This window comes from Penicillium digitatum, chromosome 4 (assembly GCF_016767815.1).
Source record: "Penicillium digitatum chromosome 4, complete sequence".
NCBI lineage: Eukaryota > Fungi > Ascomycota > Eurotiomycetes > Eurotiales > Aspergillaceae > Penicillium > Penicillium digitatum.
Window position 1 is genome coordinate 3,427,671 of NC_089387.1, and position 21,328 is coordinate 3,448,998.

The following is a 21,328-nucleotide window of genomic DNA, read 5'->3' on the forward strand; positions in this document are numbered from 1 at the left end:
CCATGCGTTTTGTTTTCGTTCGTTGCAGGATGTCTTCATTGTTGAACTGCCGTTCATCTTTGCTTTTTCCACGACAAGAGACCTTCTTCACCTCTACGCTGCAAGAAGAGAAGGAATGGGATGGCCATGTCTAAATTCAGTATGTTTCAAGACTCTGGTTTAATTTTTGGTCATCAGTCATATCGGTATATCATTTACAGCACAGCCCCGTAGAGAAGTCAAACGGCATGATTCAATCCTCATGTGTGACCGACATGTCCAGAACCTCAACCCGGCCTCTTCCACGGGTCTCATTGCTCACCAACTCATTCAATCCCTTGAACGCACCGGGCTCAGCAAAACCGACAATCTCCCATTCATCCCCGCCAACAACTTCTTGCGATTCAACCGATTCGATGAAAGCCATAATTTTGTCTTTGACGGTGCTCGGGGCCTTGGGTGCAGCTTCCACATCAGACTGACCAGCCTCGACGTCGGAATCATCCTTCTTGGCAGATTTCTTCGCTCCCTTATTCCCCTTTTTGTTTTTGGGGCCACCGGAGGAGGCCTCCTTCTCCTTAATCGACGCAGGACCTGAGGCTGCCTTGACAGACTGCTTCAGCAGCGCCACTGGGCAGGTCACACGAAGACGCATGCGTGCCCGCATAACAGGGATCGGCTGCCAAGCGATGAGAGCCTTCATGGCATCCAACGCTTGAATCTTCGCCGAACGGTTCGCCGAAACTCCCGTCCAGAGCGGCTTCTTCGGCTGGGAGGGCTTCTCTTCGCCATCTCCATTCGCCTCCCCGCTCGCTTGAGTCTGTTGTTGTCCGCTGGCTGAGGTGAGTTGATCCAACGCCTTGTGAATCATTCCAGGTGTGTACACGCGCTTGGTGGACGGGTCGACTAGTCGGCCTGACACGATATCCAGTACTTCCTTCTCCACTCGCTCGAGGATGTCTTTGCGCTCCCGCTCACCGACTTGCACTTCGCCTTTGCGGAGGATCTCTTGGAGGATTTCTTCGCGAGGGGTACCGGCCCCGAAGGCTTTTGTTAGCTCTGCCGATGGGGCGGTTTGTGCTTTAGAGACGGAGAGGAATACGGTTGGGACTTGGAGGACATTGTCGAGGTCTTTTTCAGCGCCGGATCGGTATTCAAGCAGTTTGTTCTTATAACAGGCGAGTTCGAAGCGCTTCTTGCCTGTATTGAGGTACAAGGTTAGAAAGGTCAAAGCGACATAATCAAGACAGAGGCGTACCCTTTTTGAGTCGGACGACCGACACGTTGGTAAATTTAATTTGGTTGGAGGGTTGGTTGATAGGCATTTTGGGTGTGCGAAGCCGTTGAGGGCTGGTTGCTTCCAAGAGAAAAACCAGACACCAGAAAATGCAGTAATATTCAAGGGCAGATTTTCCAACTATTTTCCAAATGGATGACACTGTCAGGACTAAAGGGTATCTGTAAACTGAGTATGGTATATTCCAAATTGATTTGCGCTCCGAAATCTAAAAAAGATCAGTCGATAAGCTCGTGCCCGAGTCTCAAAGGGGAACTATGCATCACGTGATATGGAGTGGTCTTTCCCCCCACCATAACCCTCTGTAGCACACCTTTTCTTACGGTTGTAGGTTGAAACAACTTATCTTGGAGGGAAGGTGACTTCAATGGAGCGTTCTATACAGCCTGAAGCCACCAGATCGTGTTGCTTCTGGACCTTTTGGGCATATAGTTTCATGCTCTATGCAACCTAGGTACGCAGGGGATCCTCATGTCGTAGAACTCGAAACATCTATGGATATTATTAGAAAGGAGTTATGGCAGTTGAAATTTATACAATATATGATATCTAACATTGCATCATTTCACTTTAAGATACCTTTAGTTCTCACGTTTACGACTAAAGGTACTTGCATACCTACGCGCTTACTTTATTTACATTGTACGAAGATGTTTTATCCCGGCGCTGACCAAGTTGGCCCGAATCCTTAAAATGATCAGAGGGAGGTTATATGTAAGAAGTCCAATGTTCTTTTTGGACGTTCCTTTTGGATGCATGTCAAGATGGTGAAGAGCATGCACTGTCTAGAGGGCTTCCCCTGGGGAACAGATCAGGACGTCATCATGAGCTGGCACCACATGCCATAGCCTGTGAATCCCATCCCTCCCATATTCGAAGCCTGATCTACAATGACATCTCTAATCGTTCATGAGCTGAGGGGGCTTTGTTGAATTGCGCTATTATTATATCTTCGCCTGACGGGAAATCTGATTTTAAAGATTTCTCGCCAGCGCTCATTATATTTGCAAGGACGCACTGCCTGAAATGCCAACGAGGACAGTTATCGGATACCCCTGTTTGGGTCATTTTCCTTTTGGAAAACAGGATCAAGGATTGTAGTCTTCTTGTAGAGTTGAAGGCATTCAGGGGAAACTACGACAATGTAAATAGTCTATTTGTTTTCGCCCCTAAATGGTGTATGTAACGATGACAATGTTCTATTTCCGTGCACCTTTGAGAAAGTGTAGTTGTTACCTTCGTACCTTCAAAGAAGTGACGAGTTGACTTTTGGAGTGCACGGATGATTCTCGTGACTCACGCTGACTCATCCATTCATGGGGTCGGGGCCCCCTCTTACAATCACCTGATTGGCCCAACCGTCTCGTCTTATCGACCGTCCCCGGAGTCATCCCAGGGACCTGCTTCTTCTCACTTCACAAGCCCAGGACATCACTGTCTTGCTTCTTCTCACCCCCACAACTTTATTTCAATTATCAAATATCCTGTGGTATCCTCAAACTGTGAGTGAGTGTCTTCCGTTGGCTTCTTTTTCAGCGCCATTACCGCAAACGGTCACTGATAAGAGGTCCCTTACCCTCAGACCTCAAGGTACCCGTTCCTCATCAGCAACTCACCACTAGCATCATTCTATCTGTGAAACCCAAGCACAGTTTACAATGAGAGTCTTGTCCGCCACTCTCTTGGTGGGAGCAGCTTCGGCCGCTACCCCATCCTTCCAGCAGGTCCTTGGAACTCACAGCGAGCATGCGGAGAACGTAGCCCAACAGGGTGCGGATGCATTCAAGCCCCTGCAACATCTTCAGGACCAGTTCAAGTCTCTTTCTAGTGAGGCTCGTCAGCTCTGGGAGGAAGTCTCTAACTACTTCCCTGAATCTATGGAGAGCGCTCCCATGCTTTCCCTGCCCAAGAAGCACACCCGCCGTCCTGACTCGCACTGGGATTATCATGTCAGTGGTGCCAAGGTCCAAGACATCTGGGTTTCTGGTGCGGGGGGCACCAAGGAGCGTGAGGTTGATGGCAGGCTGGAGGACTACGCCCTCCGCGCGAAGAAGGTTGACCCCAGCTCTCTCGGCATCGATCCCGGTGTGAAGCAGTACAGTGGTTACCTGGATGACAACGAGAATGACAAGCACTTGTTTTACTGTGAGTTAACCTACGTTCATTGTATTTTAGTTTATCTAACATACAATAGGGTTCTTCGAGTCTCGCAATGACCCCAAGAACGACCCCGTCGTTCTGTGGCTGAACGGCGGTCCTGGCTGCTCGTCCCTCACCGGACTTTTCATGGAACTTGGACCCAGCTCCATTGGTGCTAACATCAAGCCCATTTACAATGATTTCTCGTGGAACAACAATGCCTCTGTCATCTTCCTGGATCAGCCTATCAATGTCGGTTACTCCTACAGTGGCTCCTCCGTCAGCGACAGTGTTGCTGCTGGCAAGGACGTCTATGCCCTCCTCACATTGTTCTTCAAGCAATTCCCTGAGTACGCCACACAAGACTTCCACATCGCTGGCGAGTCCTACGCTGGTCACTACATCCCTGTCATGGCTTCGGAGATTCTCTCCCACAAGAAGCGCAACATCAACCTCAAGTCTGTTCTCATTGGAAACGGTCTTACCGACGGTCTTACTCAGTACGAGTACTACCGCCCCATGGCCTGTGGTGATGGTGGCTACCCCGCTGTTCTGGATGAGAGCACCTGCCAGTCTATGGACAACTCCCTGTCACGCTGCCAAAGCATGATCCAGGCTTGCTACAATAGCGAGAGCCCCTGGGTTTGCGTCCCGGCCTCAATCTACTGCAACAATGCCATGCTTGGCCCCTACCAGCGCACAGGCCAGAACGTTTACGATGTTCGCGGCAAGTGTGAAGATGAGAGCAATCTTTGCTACAAGGGCCTGGGCTACGTCAGCGAGTACCTTGGCCAGGAGAGCGTGCGCGAGGCTGTCGGTGCTGAGGTTGATGGCTATGACTCATGTAACTTCGACATCAACCGTAACTTCCTCTTTAATGGTGATTGGTTCAAGCCTTACCACCGCCTCGTGCCCGGTCTCCTTGAGCAGATTCCTGTCCTGATCTACGCCGGTGATGCTGACTTCATCTGCAACTGGCTTGGCAACAAGGCCTGGTCCGAGGCTCTTGAGTGGCCCGGCCAGAAGGAGTTCGCTTCCGCCGAGCTTGAGGACCTCAAGATTGTACAGAACGAGCACGTTGGCAAGAAGATCGGTCAGATCAAATCCCACGGCAACTTCACCTTCATGCGAATCTTCGGCGGTGGCCACATGGTCCCCATGGACCAGCCTGAGTCTGGCCTGGAGTTCTTCAACCGCTGGATCGGTGGTGAGTGGTTCTAAACACTCGGCCCACTCGCTCTATGATATAATGCGTTGATGAATTAACAATTACAATACGTGTTATTGATCTTGTGACTAGCTTTGGGGCACAAATTTGACATTTGATCGTCTGGGAATTTCAGAAAGGCCGCATACTCTCAAGGTTGGTGTCATCTGTTTTCCTGCTGATTTTTGGTGATTTCGCTTTTGTTTAGTATAAATATCTAGGCAACTCTGAATTTAATCGATCTTGGATAGACTTGAACATCGAGCAAATAACAAAGGTTGTCAGAGAAGTCTTTCTCCACATTTAAGCCGATTTTACCGCCTTAATTCGAGCGACAACAATAAGCAAGGGGAAGATATGTAATAAAGAAATCTCAAAGATTTTCAGAGAGTCCTGGTATGGACCTTGGACTAGACTACCGAAAAAGATTCAAAGGCATTATGGCAGACTCTTATAAATGGTTAATCAGCAGAAGGGTTGTTTAGCTTGGTGCACGCATCTTGCGTGTAGCGCAAGGCATCTACAACAATGGAGGTATTTCCAGCAAGTGCGGGTGTGTTTGATAGGTGTGAATACGCGCAGACACACATCCACAACCCGTGGACCTCAGTACCCCATAATTTCTGATCGATGGCTTAAGCCTTGTCCCACACCGACGGTCTGGGACAACCCTGCCCCACAGCAAATTGATCCCCGAAGTCTACCACGGAACATTGCAGGATATTCTACTCTACGAGAGCCAAAGGATTGGGACGGGATCATCGAATATGCAGATTGATCCAAAACAGACAATCCCATCAAACCCACAGCCAAGAGTAAAAGTAAATGCATCGAAGAGGATCGGATCATTTCATTGATATGGTTCATTTTCAATTTTTTGACAGCGGGGAAAAGGTCCCACGAGTGCCCATAGAAACACACCGGAAATAACGGAATCCCTCCAAGAACCCCCGGCAAAAAAAACGAACAGATTGATTTAGCCCTTCTTCTTGCTGACACCGACGGTGCGACCGCGGCGGCCAGTGGTCTTGGTGTGTTGACCACGGACACGGAGGCCCCAGTAGTGACGCAGACCACGGTGGGAGCGGATCTTCTTGAGACGCTCAAGATCCTCACGGAGCTTGGAGTCGAGACCGTTGGAGACAACCTGGGTGTCCTTGCCATCGGTGATATCGCGCTGTCTGTTGAGGAACCACGAGGGGATCTTGTACTGAGTAGGGGTCTGGAGGATGGTCACGATGCGCTCGAGCTCTTCGGTGGTGAGCTCACCAGCACTATTAAAAAGTGTCTTGTCAGCTTTGCTGGTCCTGTGATCTTTGTGCGATTGTTGTGCGATGTTCCGTGTGTCGATTATAGTCCAAACTGCTCCATTGTCTCTTTCAAGTGTTTCCTCCAATAACAAACGGATGGGAATATTTGGATGTGCGATGGGGGTTGTAGCGAACGTACCGCTTGGTGAGGTCGACATCGGCCTTCTTGCAGACCAGGTTGGAGTAACGGCGACCGACACCCTTGATCTGGGTCAGCGCGTACATGATCTTCTGCTTGCCGTCAACATTGGTGTTGAGCAGACGCAAGATGAACTGGAAGTTCGTCTTATCGCCGGTCACGAGCGCTATTATCGAGAAATCCCCATGTTAGCCAACGTTCAATATCGCGAACGGCCGTATCTGCCACCGTTTCCTGCTTCTTTTTTTTGGCAAAATCGTGGTTGTGTTCATATAAGGCTCTCAGACTGAAAGGAGGGGTCGTCACGTACACATGATGGGCGATGGGCGAGGATCGCGATGGGTTGTCGACAGAGGGATGGAGAGAGGAAGTCCAACTGAATGACTTTGCTTGTGGGATCGGGTAATTGGGACACTAACCCGATTTGGACGAGGGCTCGCTTGATAGAGGCTAGACCGAAAGTGGCTAGGTTGCAAAAGCATATCATGTGAAGTCACGTGGACATTAATTACAACGTTAGATTCAGGTAATTTGCGTTGTTATTTACACGTATCTTACACTAAGCCCTGACAGACGGCTTTGTTTTCCTCGACATGAAACTGCGATGAACCCAGTCCTTGGAGTTATCAGCAAGTATCAAAGTGTCTCTTTGTGCTTCGAGTAATCTTTCATGAGTTTCCATACGATGATTTACTCTGTGGCTCTGTCATCTCTTTGACTCATGGTTTTATCTTTCTTTCAATCTTTGATTGAGCATTTCGAACGCGTCTCCAAGTCTATTGTCGCTCGCAGGCACTTATGTTCTTTGGCTCATACATTTTTTTTTTCAGGCCGGATAATGCTAAAATTTCTGACTCTTTTTGCTTTGGGGGCACCTTGAGAATTTCTACTTCGATGCTAACCTCGTCCGCATTTTGAAGGTCATCTCTAGACTCCGGTGAGGTTTACACAAGATAGCAGCAACATGGTCACAACATCCTCTAAACATACCGAATCTGGAACCCTGATCTATACTAGCATCGATTCAACTATTTCTGTTCTTTGTTTTGTCAAAGAACCCCAGGACCCCACTGATGTTGACATCTAAATTGCCCATCTATTTTTACTCGGTTCTTTGATATTCTCTGGACTTGACCTCTACCGAGATGTTCTGAATTAATGTGACAGATATAGGATTCCCCACGCTCATGTTGCCCTGGCGTTAAACCTTGGAATGGAAATGCTTTGTTCATCAAGAAATAGGAAGTTGCCATGGGCACTCGATTCGGGACGCTCGGTGTGTTCTTTTATCTCGTGCTTACCGTCTACAATATGCCACTCTATCTCTTTCAGTTGGTAAAGATGGCATTCAAGCTGGCACATTGGACAATGTATGTTCCTCGTTGTGCATTAAAGCACTTGGTTCGCACCGTTTCGGCCTTCGGTTGATAGTTTCCAATCTTCTCAGACCCAATAGAGGATACCCTAATGTCAGGACATTTTTCTTGATAGCGCCTGTCGTGACAGATTTTTAGACCCCTTCACTTCCAGTTTGTCGCGATGGGTAGTTTCTCTCCACTCGAGATCCCTCCCCTTTCGGATTTCCCCTTGAAGGCAGAGGACCTCGAACACCCGCCTCCGCCTTTGCCTCTTTACGATTTTACCCGTCTTCCTGATCCACCTAATGACTGGTCACATTTCAATGTCAAGTTTGAAACCATTTTACTGGGTCACAGTCGTTCCTTGAAGCTCCCACAGGTGCAAGTGTTGATGAAGCATTACTTCTGGGGAATTCACTATGAGATACCTACTCACACCCCCATGACAACAAGAAAGAAGCCAAGTCTCAAAGCTCAACAGATGATGCTGTTCAAGCTCATCTACTATATGCAAGAACGTCATCAACCGAAGACTTGGTTAGACATGCTCAATGTGAACCGAGATACTGGGCCACGACTTTTGAGGTATGACCTCAATCCACGCCCAAAGCCCCTCAGTAGGTGGTACAACTCTACTCCGGATGTGAGCACACATATCTTGAATGCGTATATACGCCCTCATGACGCGCCACCAGACATGCCCGACTACCTTATTCAACAGTACATGTACTCAGTTGACAGCTTGCATACACCACCTCCACCTCCACCACCTCCGGCGCCAACACTCGCCGCGCAACAAGAGGAGATTCTTCGTGTGCAACTGCTGCAACATATGAATCCCGGAGTCAATTTTACGCCGACTTTTTCATTGACCGATCTGCCGGGCAAGAAAACCTCGGGCCCTGTACCAGGCCAAAAACGGGGTCCAGACGACAAAGAACCCCGTCGCAAGCGTTCGAGACAAATCTCACCCGGTGCCCCTGCTTACCGAGGTCGCCCTCGTTCCCCAACTCCGCCGTTTCAAGAGCCCGTCTTTGCTGCTGATGATATCACAACTTTCACTTGGACGCCTGGTCTGGCACCTTCCTATACAGTGGCTCCCACTGGAAGGCACCAATTGAGCCCTGTTGTCGCGAAACCTTCAGGTCCACTTGACGTACGAGTGATTACAGACGCCGTGGAACGGGCAGTGATGCAGATCGTGTATGCTGATTTAGATCGTGATCCCACCATTCCGTCCGTTGAAAAACCTGTCCGACACCGGACTGCCCAGTCGTACCAAGATATGCTTACGCTGAAACTTGGGTCGTTCCCTACCACGGCGCATGTAAAATTGTCACCACTGACTTTTGATTGGGATCCAAATGGCGCTGTATTTCCGGCCCGGGGCCGCGGTCCTATCTGGGACTCAATGTCTTGTGCAACAGATGCCGTTATTGTAGCGGGAATGCTACTTGACGCTGGTTGTACCAAGATAGATCGTGCAAACAATCGAGCAGCCGAGTTCAAAGATATCGAAAAAGCATTCATTGAAGTGACAATGGCGAGCTGGGAAACCTTCGACGATAAAACTTCCATATTCGTGCGTGACGAGTGGCTCCGTCTGTTTATCGATAGCTCCCCCGGCTTGAAAATGGGACAACCGATTCCTCCTTGGGCGGTTTGGTCAGTGGCTACAAGAAGCTTCGCTCAGTTCCGCTATTTCCACGTTGAGCGAGTGACCCCTTGCCAATGCAAGCTCGGGACTCCGTTCTACAACTCTCATCAAGGGTCCTGCATTTTACCTGGTTACCAACCGGGCGACGAAAAAGGAGTAGATCTGCAAGTGTTGATCGAGCGATGCTTCTACCCACGGAAGTCTTTCAGGTGTGATAAGTGTGGTGATCCGACGGGAGTAACTGGAGAACGAAAGATCGGTCAACTCCCGCTGCGTCTAGTGGTAACCTCCGATCTCAAGACACGAATCCGAAATCACACGGAGAATCTCAAATTCAACTACATAGACTATGAAGACAAGCAACAGGTCGCACACTATCGTTGGCTTGGCGGTATTTATAACAACGAATCCCATGCTCGCTTGTTCTGGACAGATACGCAACGGGGCGAGAAAGATGATGGGAATATTATGATGTACGACAGTCAAGTCAATTCGGGAGTCATCATCGGTGGAATCCCGGCATTTCAACGCGAAGAAAAAGTACCCACCGAATGGGTCAGCCATCATGCTATTCCGCTCCTTTTCTATGAGCGAATCATGAATCCCACCACCGACCTATTAGCAAAGGCTAACCATGCCATGTTTGAGTTGAGCAATTGCCTCAACGCGAACAAGAACATTCTCGAAGAGCACATTCCTTGGAAGCGATTAAATCCTCCCTTACAGCGGGAATCATGGCCTCGCATACTTTCGCGCAATGGTGAACGCTTCAGTAATTTCAACCCCGGCTGGGCAACAGCAAGATCGTCCCCCAGCTCAGCTACTGCACAGACTGCTGTGGCTCCTCTGCCACCCATTAGTATTGACCCAGCGCTTCTTGATCCCTTGGTCATTGACCCATCGCTCCTTGATTCATCCCTCTACTCCGCCACCTCGCCTCCGGAATTCGACTTGACCTCATTCTTTGACGTGCCAGGCCTTGGTGCCCCGTCGATCGTGGATCAAGGAATGACTGGTGATTCCACCAAGGACCATCTATTCAAATCGATGATGCAGAGTCCACGCTGGCTCGCTCTAACCCCCGACATGTGGCCTTCAGGTCTGCCTAATGAGGAAGGAGCTTTGGACTTCCCTGAGCTGCCTATGTCACCCCAACTAGGCAATCGCAGTGGTACTAGGTGGACAGATGTCAGCATGCCAGATGCGGGGGAGACTGGGCCTGAGCTTCGAAGCCGAATTTTCCGCAGTACGCACGGCAATGGACTCAAAAGGTCTGCGATAACAAACTATGCTATTTCAAAACAGGCCCTGAGTTCAAGGGAGAAACGGGCCTTGCGTGCAGAGACTCTGTATAGATTTAGTGCAACGCACAGATTTAGTGATATAGAGGAGGAGGAAGTGGAGAGAGAAGAGGAGGTCAATCGAAGGAATAGAGGGATCCAAAAGAAACAGGACCAAGAGCAAAAAAGGAGAGAGGAACGACAAAGACGAACGGAGCTCGAGAAGAATCGGCACGAAGAGCGGGGAAAACAAAAAGAGCATGAAAAGAAGAGAGACGAAGAAGAGCACGATGAAAGTCAAGTACAGAAGAAAGACCCGAAATGGACGAGAGAGGATAATTATAAACAGCAACGACAAAAGGAGGCACAGAAGAAGCAGCAAGAGGCGAAACCCAAGGTATCCAGAAGGCCGGGATTGAGGAATTCGAAGAACATCGATCCAACATGGAAGCCGGGTGATAGTGATGGAGATGAAATAGATCTGTCTTGATGTGTAATCATTTTCGAATCATTTTCGAATGTTGTTCGTCTTCATTTTCATAGATTCGTTCAAGTCAATCCGGTGATTTGCCTGAGGCCCGAATTTGTACACCGCACGAGTTCGTACATCCGTAGGACAGGTATTATACAGATTTAGTACTTAGTCCCTTTTTCCAGTTGCTCCGTGAAATATGCATTACAGGTTTAGATCGTACATGGTATTTTTCATCTTCCCCCCCCCCCCTTGTCCCTGCCCGCTTCCCCGCAATCTACACCCCCAGACTTAGGGCTTCCCCCTTCGTTTCTCTTCTAGTTATCATGTCACGGCTTCAAAAATTACATCCTACAGAGTTATTACTAATAGCCATCCACGATGTATCTTGGCAGCATTATGTGATCTATGATCTTTTTACACGTCCGAGTCTTACTGCAGTTCCAGATCTACCAACTCGGTGGGGAATCAATCCTATAACAAAAAAGCAACCCCACAAAATTCTGACAATCTACAGACGCGCTTTGGGCGGACCGGTAGCAGTGTTGCTCTTCTTCGGCGCCGACACATACCCGCCGAGGGTGCCGTCAGTGTTTGTCACCGCACCCCGAGCATCACGCCGGATGCCAAGTTCAATCAACTTAGCAAACACCTGGGAGAAGTGATCAAAAAATAACTCCTTATCCTCAGCATACCGCTTAGTCCACGGGGCAAATCCTGGATCCGTCGAGAGCGCCATATCAGTCGGCAGCATCATTAATGGCTCCTCGTCCTCCTCGGCATCGGGGTCCTCATACACAAACTGCGTGTAACCCGACGCCAGCTTCCGAGGCTTCCAGTCAAGCTGGAGCAGTAATTTGAAAAAGGAGTTCGAAAATCGCGTCGGATTCGTCACCCACGGGCCCTCAAATCCACTGCGGTCGCCGTGGCATCGGCCCAGGTTGTGTCCACCAGTCAGCGCTACGATCTCCTGGTCATTGAAACCCATGCGGTTGAAGATAAACCGCAGGTGGTCGGCACCCTGGGCTCCATCCGGCAGACGTCCTCGAGGCGGCAGCTTCGTCTCGCCGATCAGATCGGTCCGTCCGCCTTGCCAGGGGATCTCCGGTCCTCCCAGCTCCTTGATCGCCACTACGCCGGCCAGCGTCCACAGATCCGAGTATGTGATCCAGGGGTGCTTCTCCTTAATCGGCTCTAGGAATGCCCGTCCATGCTGCAGACCAGCGTTGGCGGGATCGCCACCCTCTGCTTCGTATCGCATGCCAGCTCCGTTGGAGCCACCGGTATCGGATTCGACGTCGTACGTGCCGGACGAGTGCCTGTTTGAAATCCTTGTCAGTCACATTGCGTTGGCAAGGGCTGATCGGGGTTGATCCGAGCCCCGACCGGGAACTGATAAGGCTTCATGAACCACATGTACTCACCATGCAAGTCGCACTAGGACGGGCCCTGCGCTGCCATCGTCATACCCCGGCTTCTGCAAGATAGCGGCGATGTCCTTGCGGACGGCGTCATAGTCGTGAGTGCTCATTTGTCAGTTATCAGCCGATAACGCGATCCGGAGTGTGTTTACCGGGAAGAAACTAGACTGCTCAACGTCGGCTTCCAGATAGATTTGAGGAGGTTTGGAATTAAAAATCAAAACGTTAAAGAAAGTGAAACGAAAAGAAGGAAAGGAGACGCGAAAAAGAGACCCCGGACTTTCCACATGGAAGAAGAGGTGGATCCGCCGAATCAGCCTACGCCTATTGAAGATGCCGAGGTTGGACTGGGACTTGCTGGTCTGTGAGCATTTGGAATTCGAATGGCCATTTCCAATGAAATTTCTCGGTTTCAATCTAGATTTTTTCCCTTCAAAGACGCCATCACCTTATGCTCAAGTGAAACCACCCGAAAATACAAAAGCGCAAAGTCACAGTCGCCATCCATTGCCGATTTCAGACCTCGGAACTCAGTAGCCGACCTTGTGGGTTCGGATATAGCACTTATTTTGAAAGGCAAATCCGATGCTAACTACTGTAACATTTGCTAGGTCCAGTCGAAATGAGTGTCATTTGGGACAAAAGTCCGATCTCTTTCGCCCTAGTAGTCAGGCCAAACAAAGAAAAGAAAAAAATGTGAAACGTTTTCCGGGAGAGCTCAAAGAAACAAATTCTACGCAAAGAAAACAAGGAAACAAGGAAACAAGGAAACAAGGAAACATCTCAGAAACGTGTCATGGACCAAGATGTCAAAGGTGTCCCTCCTCCCCTTCATCAACCTCGAATTCCCCATCGACATCCTCATTTGAGGCACCCTCCTCAATGATCTTCTTCTTAAAACACGCTTGCAGCATATCCCGCTCCTTTTGTAGACGGGCCACCTCGGCCTGTAACTCTCGTAGCGAGATTCTCAAATTCTGTATCTTCGTCTGATATGCCCGACCCAGCCCGTCTGCCTGGCCTGCCAATCGTGAATACTTCTTCCGGATCCATTTTCTCTCTTTGCGCAGTCGATGTACTTGTCGATCGAGCAAGTGTCGCTGCTTCACATCCGTGTCGCGGATCGTCTGGATCACATTGTCAATCACCCCAGTGTGCCGTGCTTGGAGTGTGCCGTCTTCGGAGTACTTGGCGATGCTGATGAATGTTGCGCAGATGTCTGCCGCGATTGATACCATCAGCTCGCGTTTTGTCGCGGAGGGTTGTTGGTCCAGGTTCTCCAGACGGAGAGCACAGAATCCTGGTTTTAGTTGCTGGCTTGGATGGTCTGGTACCATCGCTGGTGTGGGTGAGGTGGTTGGCTTCTTGGATGACATGCTGAGTGCTTGGTTTCTCGTGAGAGACTCTTCTTGGTGCCTCCGTGTAGTTATGGGGCCTTTGGGCTTGAAGTATCTAGAATCTCAGACATAGAGAGGAAGAAGAATGGAAGAATGAAATGTCTCTAAGATCATGCTCCTCTTAATTATACCTAGCTAACGTTCGGAAGAATTAGGAAATCAGGTGTATTATCTAATTATCTTTCAATCCTAGGTCTTAGCTAACAAACATTACCTTTGATCGGTTTCTTTCTTTGTTGGAGTTAGATTGTTTTTGGCTAGTTTGACGTATGTGTTTTGGGCTTTAAAAGCAATTGTTGATAGAGGTATTCCTGGATTCTATGTTGTAGCGTAGATGCCATCGTATCGCCCACTTCTTTAGTCCTAGCTTTACCCTCAAGGTCAGGCGTCCGAAGCCTTGGGTCCAACACGTTTTATACTGCGTCCGCTATACATTGAGCCGTATCTGCTATTGCGTAACATGATCTCGATATTATTATGCTAATGTTGAGCCAGACAAGAGTGGAATGTATGTAACCCAATCGCCAAATCACAGACTGTTATCCAACCTAGAAACATCCAATTCATCGATAATTTGAAACCAAAAACCATGCAATAATAGTCTACTGTCTTTTGAGTCCATTGTCTTCGCAAATCTTGTGTTTTGGGATCTCACCTCTAATCCAACTAATCCGGCAATAGGGCTTAGGGCCGATCAGACCCCCTCATATTTGCACTGTTTGCACTGCGGGCATCATTTCTAAGCATTTGGACGATCTCCAATTCCAAGCGCAATACATTTTTCCTGTGACAAATCCTCAAGATGTCGCGCATTGAAGAACTTCCAGATGACTTTGATGAGTCGCTCAATCTCAACAAGGCCCCTCCCGAGGTCGCCCAGGGCCTACCCCAGCCCGGGTTTGACGCCTTCGCTCCTACCAACGAAATTCCCTTCCCGATCAACGAGGAGGCATTGAAGGCGCGCCAGACCGACCCCAATGCACCTGAACTGCCGCCGGCTATTGCGGCCATTCAGTCGCATACCTCAGAGGAGTTGATGGCAATGATGAATAAGACTCCTCTGTTCATGACCGATATTGAGAATGCGGGTGATGAGAGTATGTCAGATCATTACTTGGATCTGGTCGTTTGATTTTACTGACAGCGGTTTGTAGAGGGTGAAAATGTCCTCCTAGATGCCCTCCAGGCTCTGCAGAACGAAGGTACCAGAGGTGAGGTTGCGAATACCTTTAAGGGACAAGGCAATGAAGCTGTACAGGAACTCAAGTGGATCGACGCCAAAGAGTTCTACACAAAGGCTATTGCCGTCATTAACGCCAAGGAGGATAAGTGGGAGGTGCCTGAAGATCCCGAGGAAGAGGCGGCGCTGTTGCGCAAATTGGAGGAGGCGTCGCACATCAACCGGGCATTGTGCAACTTGGAGCTAGGTATGTGTTATCATCTTCCTGGCCGCACTTGGACATTGGCTAAAGTATCACATCTGCAGGAAACTACCGTTCTTGTACTCTCGACTGTGCAGCCGCCCTCAAGTTCAACCCTAAAAATGTGAAGGCCTTCTACCGATCCTCCTTGGCACTGTTCAAGTTGGACAAAGTTGCCGAGGCTGAAGATGCTGCAGCCCGAGGATTAGCAATTGACCCAGAAAGCAAAGCTCTCAAAGAATCTGCCAAAAAGATTGCCGAGCGCAAGGCCCTTTTGGAACGTGCTGCCGCGAGAAAGCAGGCCGAAGAAGAAAAGGTGCGCAAGCAGAAGATGGTCCTCAGCACCGCCCTGCGCGCCCGTCAGATCAGAACCCGCAAAACCGATCAGCCTCCGGATATGGAAGATGCCAAGATCCGTCTTGTCCCTGATCCTCTCTCGCCGGAGAGCACGATCGAGTTCCCGACCGTTTTCCTTTACCCCATGGAAGCCCAGTCAGACTTTATCAAATCGTTTTCTGAGATGAACGCTATCGAGGATCACTTGAGTTACATATTCCCTCTTCCTTGGGACACCAAGAAGGAATACACCGTTGAAGGTGTTGAATGCTTCATGCAGACTGTCTCTGGTGGTTTGATCAAGGCTGGCAAGAAGTTGCCTTTGTTACAAATTCTCTCTGGTGGTAAGGTCGAGGTTGTGGATGAGCTTGTCAGCATCCATGTCGTTCCACTTTCCAAGACCGGTAAATACATTGCAGAGATGAAGGCTCGGAAGACTGGCTGAGCGGCATTTCATTAATGAAGCCCACCTCTTAACCTACCAAAGATCCCGTGGATTTCCTCTGGACCTTGTTTCCACAGTATCATCACACCCCTGGAAGGAGTGCTGCCCCCCTGCCCATCAACCTGTGGGTCTGGACTTTAGCCACAACAGTGGTACCTAACCACTCTTGACGCTCAGCTCTGGTCCTACTGCGGAGCAACCTGAGGTTATAAAATGTATGATACCCTTTGAAAGTGCCAGTCATATGTACATAGATGCATTTGCAGATTCTTATAGATGTCATAGGCAACAATGCCTCCGCTGGGAACAAGAGGTCCCACCTCTGATCATCATCCACCTTCCATGGCCATCTGAAAATTATGCAAGGTTGGCCCAGATTAGTTATAGCCGTCATTTGAGTGACCTTGACCGTACGATGTGGATCGCAAGTCATGATTGCATGGTGTGTGCTAAGCGCTAATGTACGTTCACTCATCCGGAAGAGGGGATGTGCACCTGTCTAGCCTGAATGAGAGCATTGTGGGAGCGGTCTTCCTGAATCACCAACCTCGTTCGGATATAGATTCGGCGACATTGTAGTTTCAAAAGATGGTCAAGATGCACAGACAAGTCGAAGGGGGGAAAAAAAAGGTTAATCGACAGACAGCCTTGAAGATTCCCCGGATTTGCGGAAGCGGAGAACAGTATTTTGACCCGGTCTCTTTCTTCAGCTTCATGCAGAAAAGATGAAAAAAACAATGACTCTCTTTTGTCCGGAAGATAATACGGAATTTGCTCCGCTGGCTCTCTATTCGTTTCTGTGTCATGTCCCCCAGGTGGCGCTGGACCCGGTGTTAGTTATCCCTGGCTAAAGTGACGAATTCTATGCACGAACTAATGATCATTGGGCATCTAAGTAGTGATCAAGCCCCTGCAACTATTCCAAAAGGCCGCGACAGTTCCGCCACGGTCTATCGGTCCGGAAAAGTTGACCATGTTGCCAAATGGGACACTACCAAGTGCCGCGGCCCTGGAAATTGCAAGACCCTAACAATTTTAGCTGTCGCTGTTTATCTCCAATTATTTAAAGAGCATGACCCTTTCGATTCCTCACTTCAGGTCGGAATTGTGATCAATTCAATTCGTGACGTTGACAATCTTTTCGCCATGGTTTACTTCTCTACTATTGCGCTGGCAGTGGCCAGTGTTCTTCCACAGCTGTATGGTTGATCCTTCAATTCCCAGTATGCTTGAACGGTGATTGATGTCCATTTCGTTTCCATAGGACCCAAGGAGTTGGCTTAAATACTGCTGCCGTTGCAAAGGGAAAGCTATACTTTGGATCAGCGACTGATAACCCCGAGTTGACCGATGCTGCTTACCTTGCCCAATTGAGCAACACAGATGACTTCGGTCAAATTACTCCCGGCAATGCGCAAAAGGTTGGACAAGTCTTGCGGTGCCATTCTATTCTTTGCTAATTGTTACTAGTGGGATGCAACCGAGCCATCTCAAAACACCTTCTCCTACACCAAAGGAGATGTCATTGCCAACCTTGCTGCTACAAACGGTCAAAAGCTGCGATGCCATAATCTGGTTTGGCACAGCCAATTGCCTAATTGGGGTCAGTACCGTTCTCTCCAATGCCTTTGAATGCGTGAAAAGGATCTCACGCGGAAATAGTCTCAAGCGGCTCTTGGACTAACGCCACTCTGCTGGCTGCCATGAAGAACCATATCACCAACGTGGTGACCCACTACAAAGGCGAATGCTATTCTTGGGATGTAGTCAACGAAGGTCAGTGCCGACCCAAAGAGACTATGAGACCATCATCGTCAAGTAGCTAACAGATAGATGACTAGCTCTGAACGAGGACGGTACCTATCGCAACAATGTCTTCTACCAACACATCGGCGAGGCATACCTTCCCATCGCATTTGCAACTGCAGCTGCCGCAGACCCAGATGTCAAACTCTACTACAACGATTACAACATCGAATCAGCCGGTTCCAAGTCGAACGGTGCCCAAAGAATCGTCAAGCTCGTGCAGCAGTATGGCGCCAAGATCGATGGCGTCGGTCTACAAGGACACTTCATTGTCGGAAGTACTCCTGGTCAGAGCGCGCAAACTACCAACTTGGCCGCATTCATAGCCCTGGGGGTCGAAGTTGCCTACACTGAACTTGACATCCGTATGACTCTGCCCTCAACTGCTGCCTTGCTGACCCGGCAGTCGGCCGACTACCAGAGTACCGTTGCGGCGTGCGTGGCAAATGCAAAGTGTGTTGGTGTTACTCTTTGGGATTACACTGACAAGTACTCCTGGGTTCCTAATACGTTCCCCGGTCAGGGTGATGCGTGTCCTTGGGATGCGAACCTGGGGAAGAAGCCGGCCTATGCGGGCATCTTGGCTGCTCTGGGGGTTACGTCTTCTCCCACTTCCACTACTACCTTTATAACCACCACCACTACTGCCAATCCGGGTGGGACTGTCGTCCCTCTCTATGGTCAGTGTGGTGGCTCAGGCTGGACTGGAGACACCATTTGTGCAAGTGGAACCTGTAAATACGTCAGTGAATGGTATTCGCAGTGTATGTAGGTTTACCAGGGCAATGATTCCTGATGAAAAGGGGGGGGGACTAGGTCGGCCGGTGCCCATCCACCGTTGTGTCCCCATCTCTGGGAATTTCACAAACTCGAGCTCATTGCTGATTACAAGTTTGACTGGTTCCTTTCTTTGAAAGAGGCATCGCATTGCCTTGGGATTACTCTGTGAAGAATTATTCGGGTAGAGTTGTCTTGTTCCAGTGCAACACGAACAAAATTCATTATCGTAAACATTATATTGAACCGATCCATGCTTAGGCACTCAATAGTTGAAATAGTAGGGATGGCAGCAGGGCATCATGGTCTCTGTTGACAAGTTTTCTCTCGAGGTCTGGGTAATTGGAACGCCTGCATCCGGGGATATGTTAGGAGCACCATAGAACTGCATCGGGGCTGGTGAAATCCCAGAAATGCAAGGGAAGAGATAGTCCGTCATGTTAACGGGACATGTCTGATCGATCAAATGCACCCCGGCAGATAGTAGTTCGTGTTTTGACCTCAATTCCAATGGCGACGTTGACATTTCGGTGGTTCGGTCGATGGACTGGTAGTGGGTGTTTGAGCCCAAATGCATTGCTGGGCTATAAGGATTGGAATGATCATAAGTTGGTGCACTCGGCAGGTCTCCGGGGGTGACTTGGGTTATATCAACGCCAGCGATTCCGTCGCTGCACTCAGACTCAACGATCTTCTGAGAAGGCGCTAGTTCACTTGGCGAGCTTTGTCCGCTGGATGTGTCTTCTACCATTTGAGGAAGATTGTTGCGAGATATACACACAGAATTTCCATCTATATAACACCTGTGAGTCTTGCAGAGTGTCGAAGATGATGCGAGGAACTCTTTACCTGAAAGCCCATCGAGAAATTTTTCCTCCTCCTCTCGAACTCGATATGCCTCGTCCAGGATTTGTAACCGTTCAACCGGAAGGATTTGCCGACGAATGGGCTGATCGCATTGTTTTAATCTGGCAGTTGTGATTCCGTGGGATTCGCGCATCTCGCAGAGCATGTGCACCAAGAGTCGAATGCGTTCTGATTATTGTCAGCTGAGTAGGACCTTCGAAGGCATCATTCTCTCTTACCAACTTTTGGAAGATGATCCGGCTCCCTATGGCTCACTCCACGCGGCCACCACGGTGGCTTTGTTGCATCTGGATCCAGCTGTTGGGTTCTCCCTTCAACAATCTTCCGTCCATTGTATGGGTAGTTGACTTGCTTGCGCGGTTCAATTAATTTGATGTAGGCTTTGGCGATAATTCGACAGTTTGTTTGTTGCAGGTTTTGAAAGATTTTCTCATAGTAGAGACGCACGAGACCTCTGTCTTTCACAGAGATAGAGGCTCTTTGGTGTGGAGCCAGGTTGAGGTTTCGACCAAAATCCGTCTTGGGTTGTGAGCTGGCTTGTAGAGACCAAGAATCGCTTGACGGCCACATTTTTGGCTGGAATGAGGACTCCGATTGAGCTAGGGCTAGTTTCCGGTATCGACCACCCAGACCCATTTCACTATGGGCCACCCCCTGTGACGGGGCACAGTTGTTGTTGCTAAATGGGGGGCCCCCACTAGACGGCACTGAAAGATCAGGAGAAACTGTTCTAAGATCAATATTTTATCTTCAGGTGGAGTACCTTGAAACATTACATGGACTGTGTGTTGCGTGGGCTTCTCTCGACATTGCCACTGCTCTGAGGAATTCGCCCATGACCCTAGGAGAGAGAATGGTCTCGCGGCTCTCTGAAATGGAATCGGAGGCTCGTTGACAAAGATTCCCATCCTTATCCATATAGACCATCGCAAAATGGGCATATTCAGGTTCCTCTGGGGATCGCCTAGACATCTTTTCCGAGGGCCTGGCTAGAGTCAGCTCTGTCCAAGTGATTGGTCAGACAAAAAAGGATAGAAATACCCTATAAGATGAATCTAATGGCTGGCCTCAGGTTTTTATATGACAACCTCGCAAGGTTTAGCCTCCAGACCACAAGGGGAAGGGGAGGAAGTGGGGGTTTTTTCTACAGGAAATTTCTGATGGGAAGAAGTGACCAAGTGAAGACTACGCGGCGATGGTCACACAATAGTAAGGCCTCTCGCCAGCTTCCGCCGATCAGTTAGTACCTCACTACTCCATTAAAGTGCTCTAACATGAAGATTTCTCAACAGCTGTGCTAATTTCAGGTGTACCAACTACAGCGTACCATGTATGTAACTAACTACATGTAGCGCGCTAAAAGTGGAGGTCTAACTTCAAAGTACTAGTGGAGACTCGCAAAGCACTCCGTACTTTGATCTGCAAAGCGTCAAAAAGCAGATATAGTATCGAAACCGAGTAAACTAGGGCCTGGACTCGGTTTTGCGGTCTCGGTTGCCAATGGGCAGGGCACTTCCCCGGACGACATGATCCATTTGAACTTGACAATGCCATTCTCAGCTCCGTATGTCATGGTGTATCAACGGCATGCCATACGCTTACGCTATGGGGTGGAGTGGTTAGGATACTTTCACACAAAAGTCCCACGATTCAGTCCATTGAAACATGCCCCTTAGAACCTGCCGCTAGACGTTTTGCTGCAATATTGATCATACCACAGCAGTGCAGGAAGAAACTTGTGGCAAGTTGCTGCAGGATGAGAATAATCATCACCCTCGATTGGTCGATTGGTCGATTGCCCCGTTGGACCTAGGGGTGAAGATCAATTGATAATGGACGTAAAACAGGGGGAAATAAATCGACACATGACAAGAAGAACCAACCCCCCCCCCCCCCCTTTCCTCCTCCCCCCATATTATAGACCAACATTCATCCACAGAAATCTTCCACCCCAAAAAGATCAGTCCGCAGGCATCTGTGGCGAACTTGTACCCACCGGGGTTGCCTTCGGCCAACCACA

The 21,328-nt window shown here is 49.2% G+C and overlaps 10 protein-coding genes across 10 annotated transcripts; 5 read left to right on the forward strand and 5 right to left on the reverse strand.

Annotated features, from left to right (window-relative positions):
* Positions 1-232: 232 nt before the first annotated feature.
* Positions 233-1,304, reverse strand: Pdw03_1161 (UPF0023 family protein; the record flags this gene model as incomplete). Its single annotated transcript, XM_014679408.1, has 2 exons — positions 233-1,179; positions 1,238-1,304. The coding sequence occupies 2 exons, from the start codon at positions 1,302-1,304 to the stop codon at positions 233-235; spliced, it is 1,014 nt and encodes a 337-aa protein (XP_014534894.1).
* Positions 1,305-2,558: 1,254 nt separating this feature from the next.
* Pdw03_1162 (Propeptide, carboxypeptidase Y) lies at positions 2,559-4,879 on the forward strand (the record flags this gene model as incomplete). Its single annotated transcript, XM_014679410.2, has 6 exons — positions 2,559-2,778; positions 2,859-2,866; positions 2,929-3,421; positions 3,471-4,622; positions 4,759-4,778; positions 4,874-4,879. 6 exons carry the CDS (start codon positions 2,559-2,561, stop codon positions 4,877-4,879), a joined length of 1,899 nt encoding a protein of 632 aa, XP_014534896.2.
* A 719-nt stretch (positions 4,880-5,598) lies between these two features.
* On the reverse strand, positions 5,599-6,385 carry Pdw03_1163 (40S ribosomal protein uS13; the record flags this gene model as incomplete). The annotated part of the gene is made up of 3 exons (XM_014679411.1): positions 5,599-5,896; positions 6,072-6,237; positions 6,382-6,385. 3 exons carry the CDS (start codon positions 6,383-6,385, stop codon positions 5,599-5,601), a joined length of 468 nt encoding a protein of 155 aa, XP_014534897.1.
* A 1,225-nt stretch (positions 6,386-7,610) lies between these two features.
* Positions 7,611-10,441, forward strand: Pdw03_1164 (uncharacterized protein; the record flags this gene model as incomplete). Its single annotated transcript, XM_066099827.1, has 2 exons — positions 7,611-10,332; positions 10,392-10,441. The coding sequence occupies 2 exons, from the start codon at positions 7,611-7,613 to the stop codon at positions 10,439-10,441; spliced, it is 2,772 nt and encodes a 923-aa protein (XP_065957554.1).
* A 908-nt stretch (positions 10,442-11,349) lies between these two features.
* Positions 11,350-12,369, reverse strand: Pdw03_1165 (Putative heme-binding peroxidase; the record flags this gene model as incomplete). The annotated part of the gene is made up of 2 exons (XM_014679413.1): positions 11,350-12,157; positions 12,263-12,369. The coding sequence occupies 2 exons, from the start codon at positions 12,367-12,369 to the stop codon at positions 11,350-11,352; spliced, it is 915 nt and encodes a 304-aa protein (XP_014534899.1).
* A 177-nt stretch (positions 12,370-12,546) lies between these two features.
* Pdw03_1166 (uncharacterized protein) lies at positions 12,547-12,885 on the forward strand (the record flags this gene model as incomplete). The annotated part of the gene is made up of 3 exons (XM_066099828.1): positions 12,547-12,623; positions 12,681-12,804; positions 12,871-12,885. 3 exons carry the CDS (start codon positions 12,547-12,549, stop codon positions 12,883-12,885), a joined length of 216 nt encoding a protein of 71 aa, XP_065957555.1.
* A 183-nt stretch (positions 12,886-13,068) lies between these two features.
* On the reverse strand, positions 13,069-13,635 carry Pdw03_1167 (Isopropylmalate dehydrogenase; the record flags this gene model as incomplete). Its single annotated transcript, XM_014679414.1, has 1 exon — positions 13,069-13,635. One exon carries the CDS (start codon positions 13,633-13,635, stop codon positions 13,069-13,071), a length of 567 nt encoding a protein of 188 aa, XP_014534900.1.
* An 823-nt stretch (positions 13,636-14,458) lies between these two features.
* Pdw03_1168 (Tetratricopeptide TPR2) lies at positions 14,459-16,184 on the forward strand (the record flags this gene model as incomplete). The annotated part of the gene is made up of 6 exons (XM_014679415.2): positions 14,459-14,753; positions 14,811-15,083; positions 15,143-15,817; positions 15,901-15,982; positions 16,036-16,073; positions 16,144-16,184. The coding sequence occupies 6 exons, from the start codon at positions 14,459-14,461 to the stop codon at positions 16,182-16,184; spliced, it is 1,404 nt and encodes a 467-aa protein (XP_014534901.2).
* A 478-nt stretch (positions 16,185-16,662) lies between these two features.
* Positions 16,663-18,436, forward strand: Pdw03_1169 (Endo-1,4-beta-xylanase, putative; the record flags this gene model as incomplete). Its single annotated transcript, XM_066099829.1, has 7 exons — positions 16,663-16,690; positions 16,758-16,814; positions 16,898-17,057; positions 17,123-17,279; positions 17,329-17,461; positions 17,521-17,634; positions 17,700-18,436. 7 exons carry the CDS (start codon positions 16,663-16,665, stop codon positions 18,434-18,436), a joined length of 1,386 nt encoding a protein of 461 aa, XP_065957556.1.
* Positions 18,437-18,706: 270 nt separating this feature from the next.
* Pdw03_1170 (DNA gyrase/topoisomerase IV, subunit A family protein) lies at positions 18,707-20,638 on the reverse strand (the record flags this gene model as incomplete). Its single annotated transcript, XM_066099830.1, has 6 exons — positions 18,707-19,233; positions 19,291-19,476; positions 19,527-20,033; positions 20,085-20,293; positions 20,350-20,363; positions 20,636-20,638. 6 exons carry the CDS (start codon positions 20,636-20,638, stop codon positions 18,707-18,709), a joined length of 1,446 nt encoding a protein of 481 aa, XP_065957557.1.
* Between the last annotated feature and the right edge of the window lie 690 nt (positions 20,639-21,328).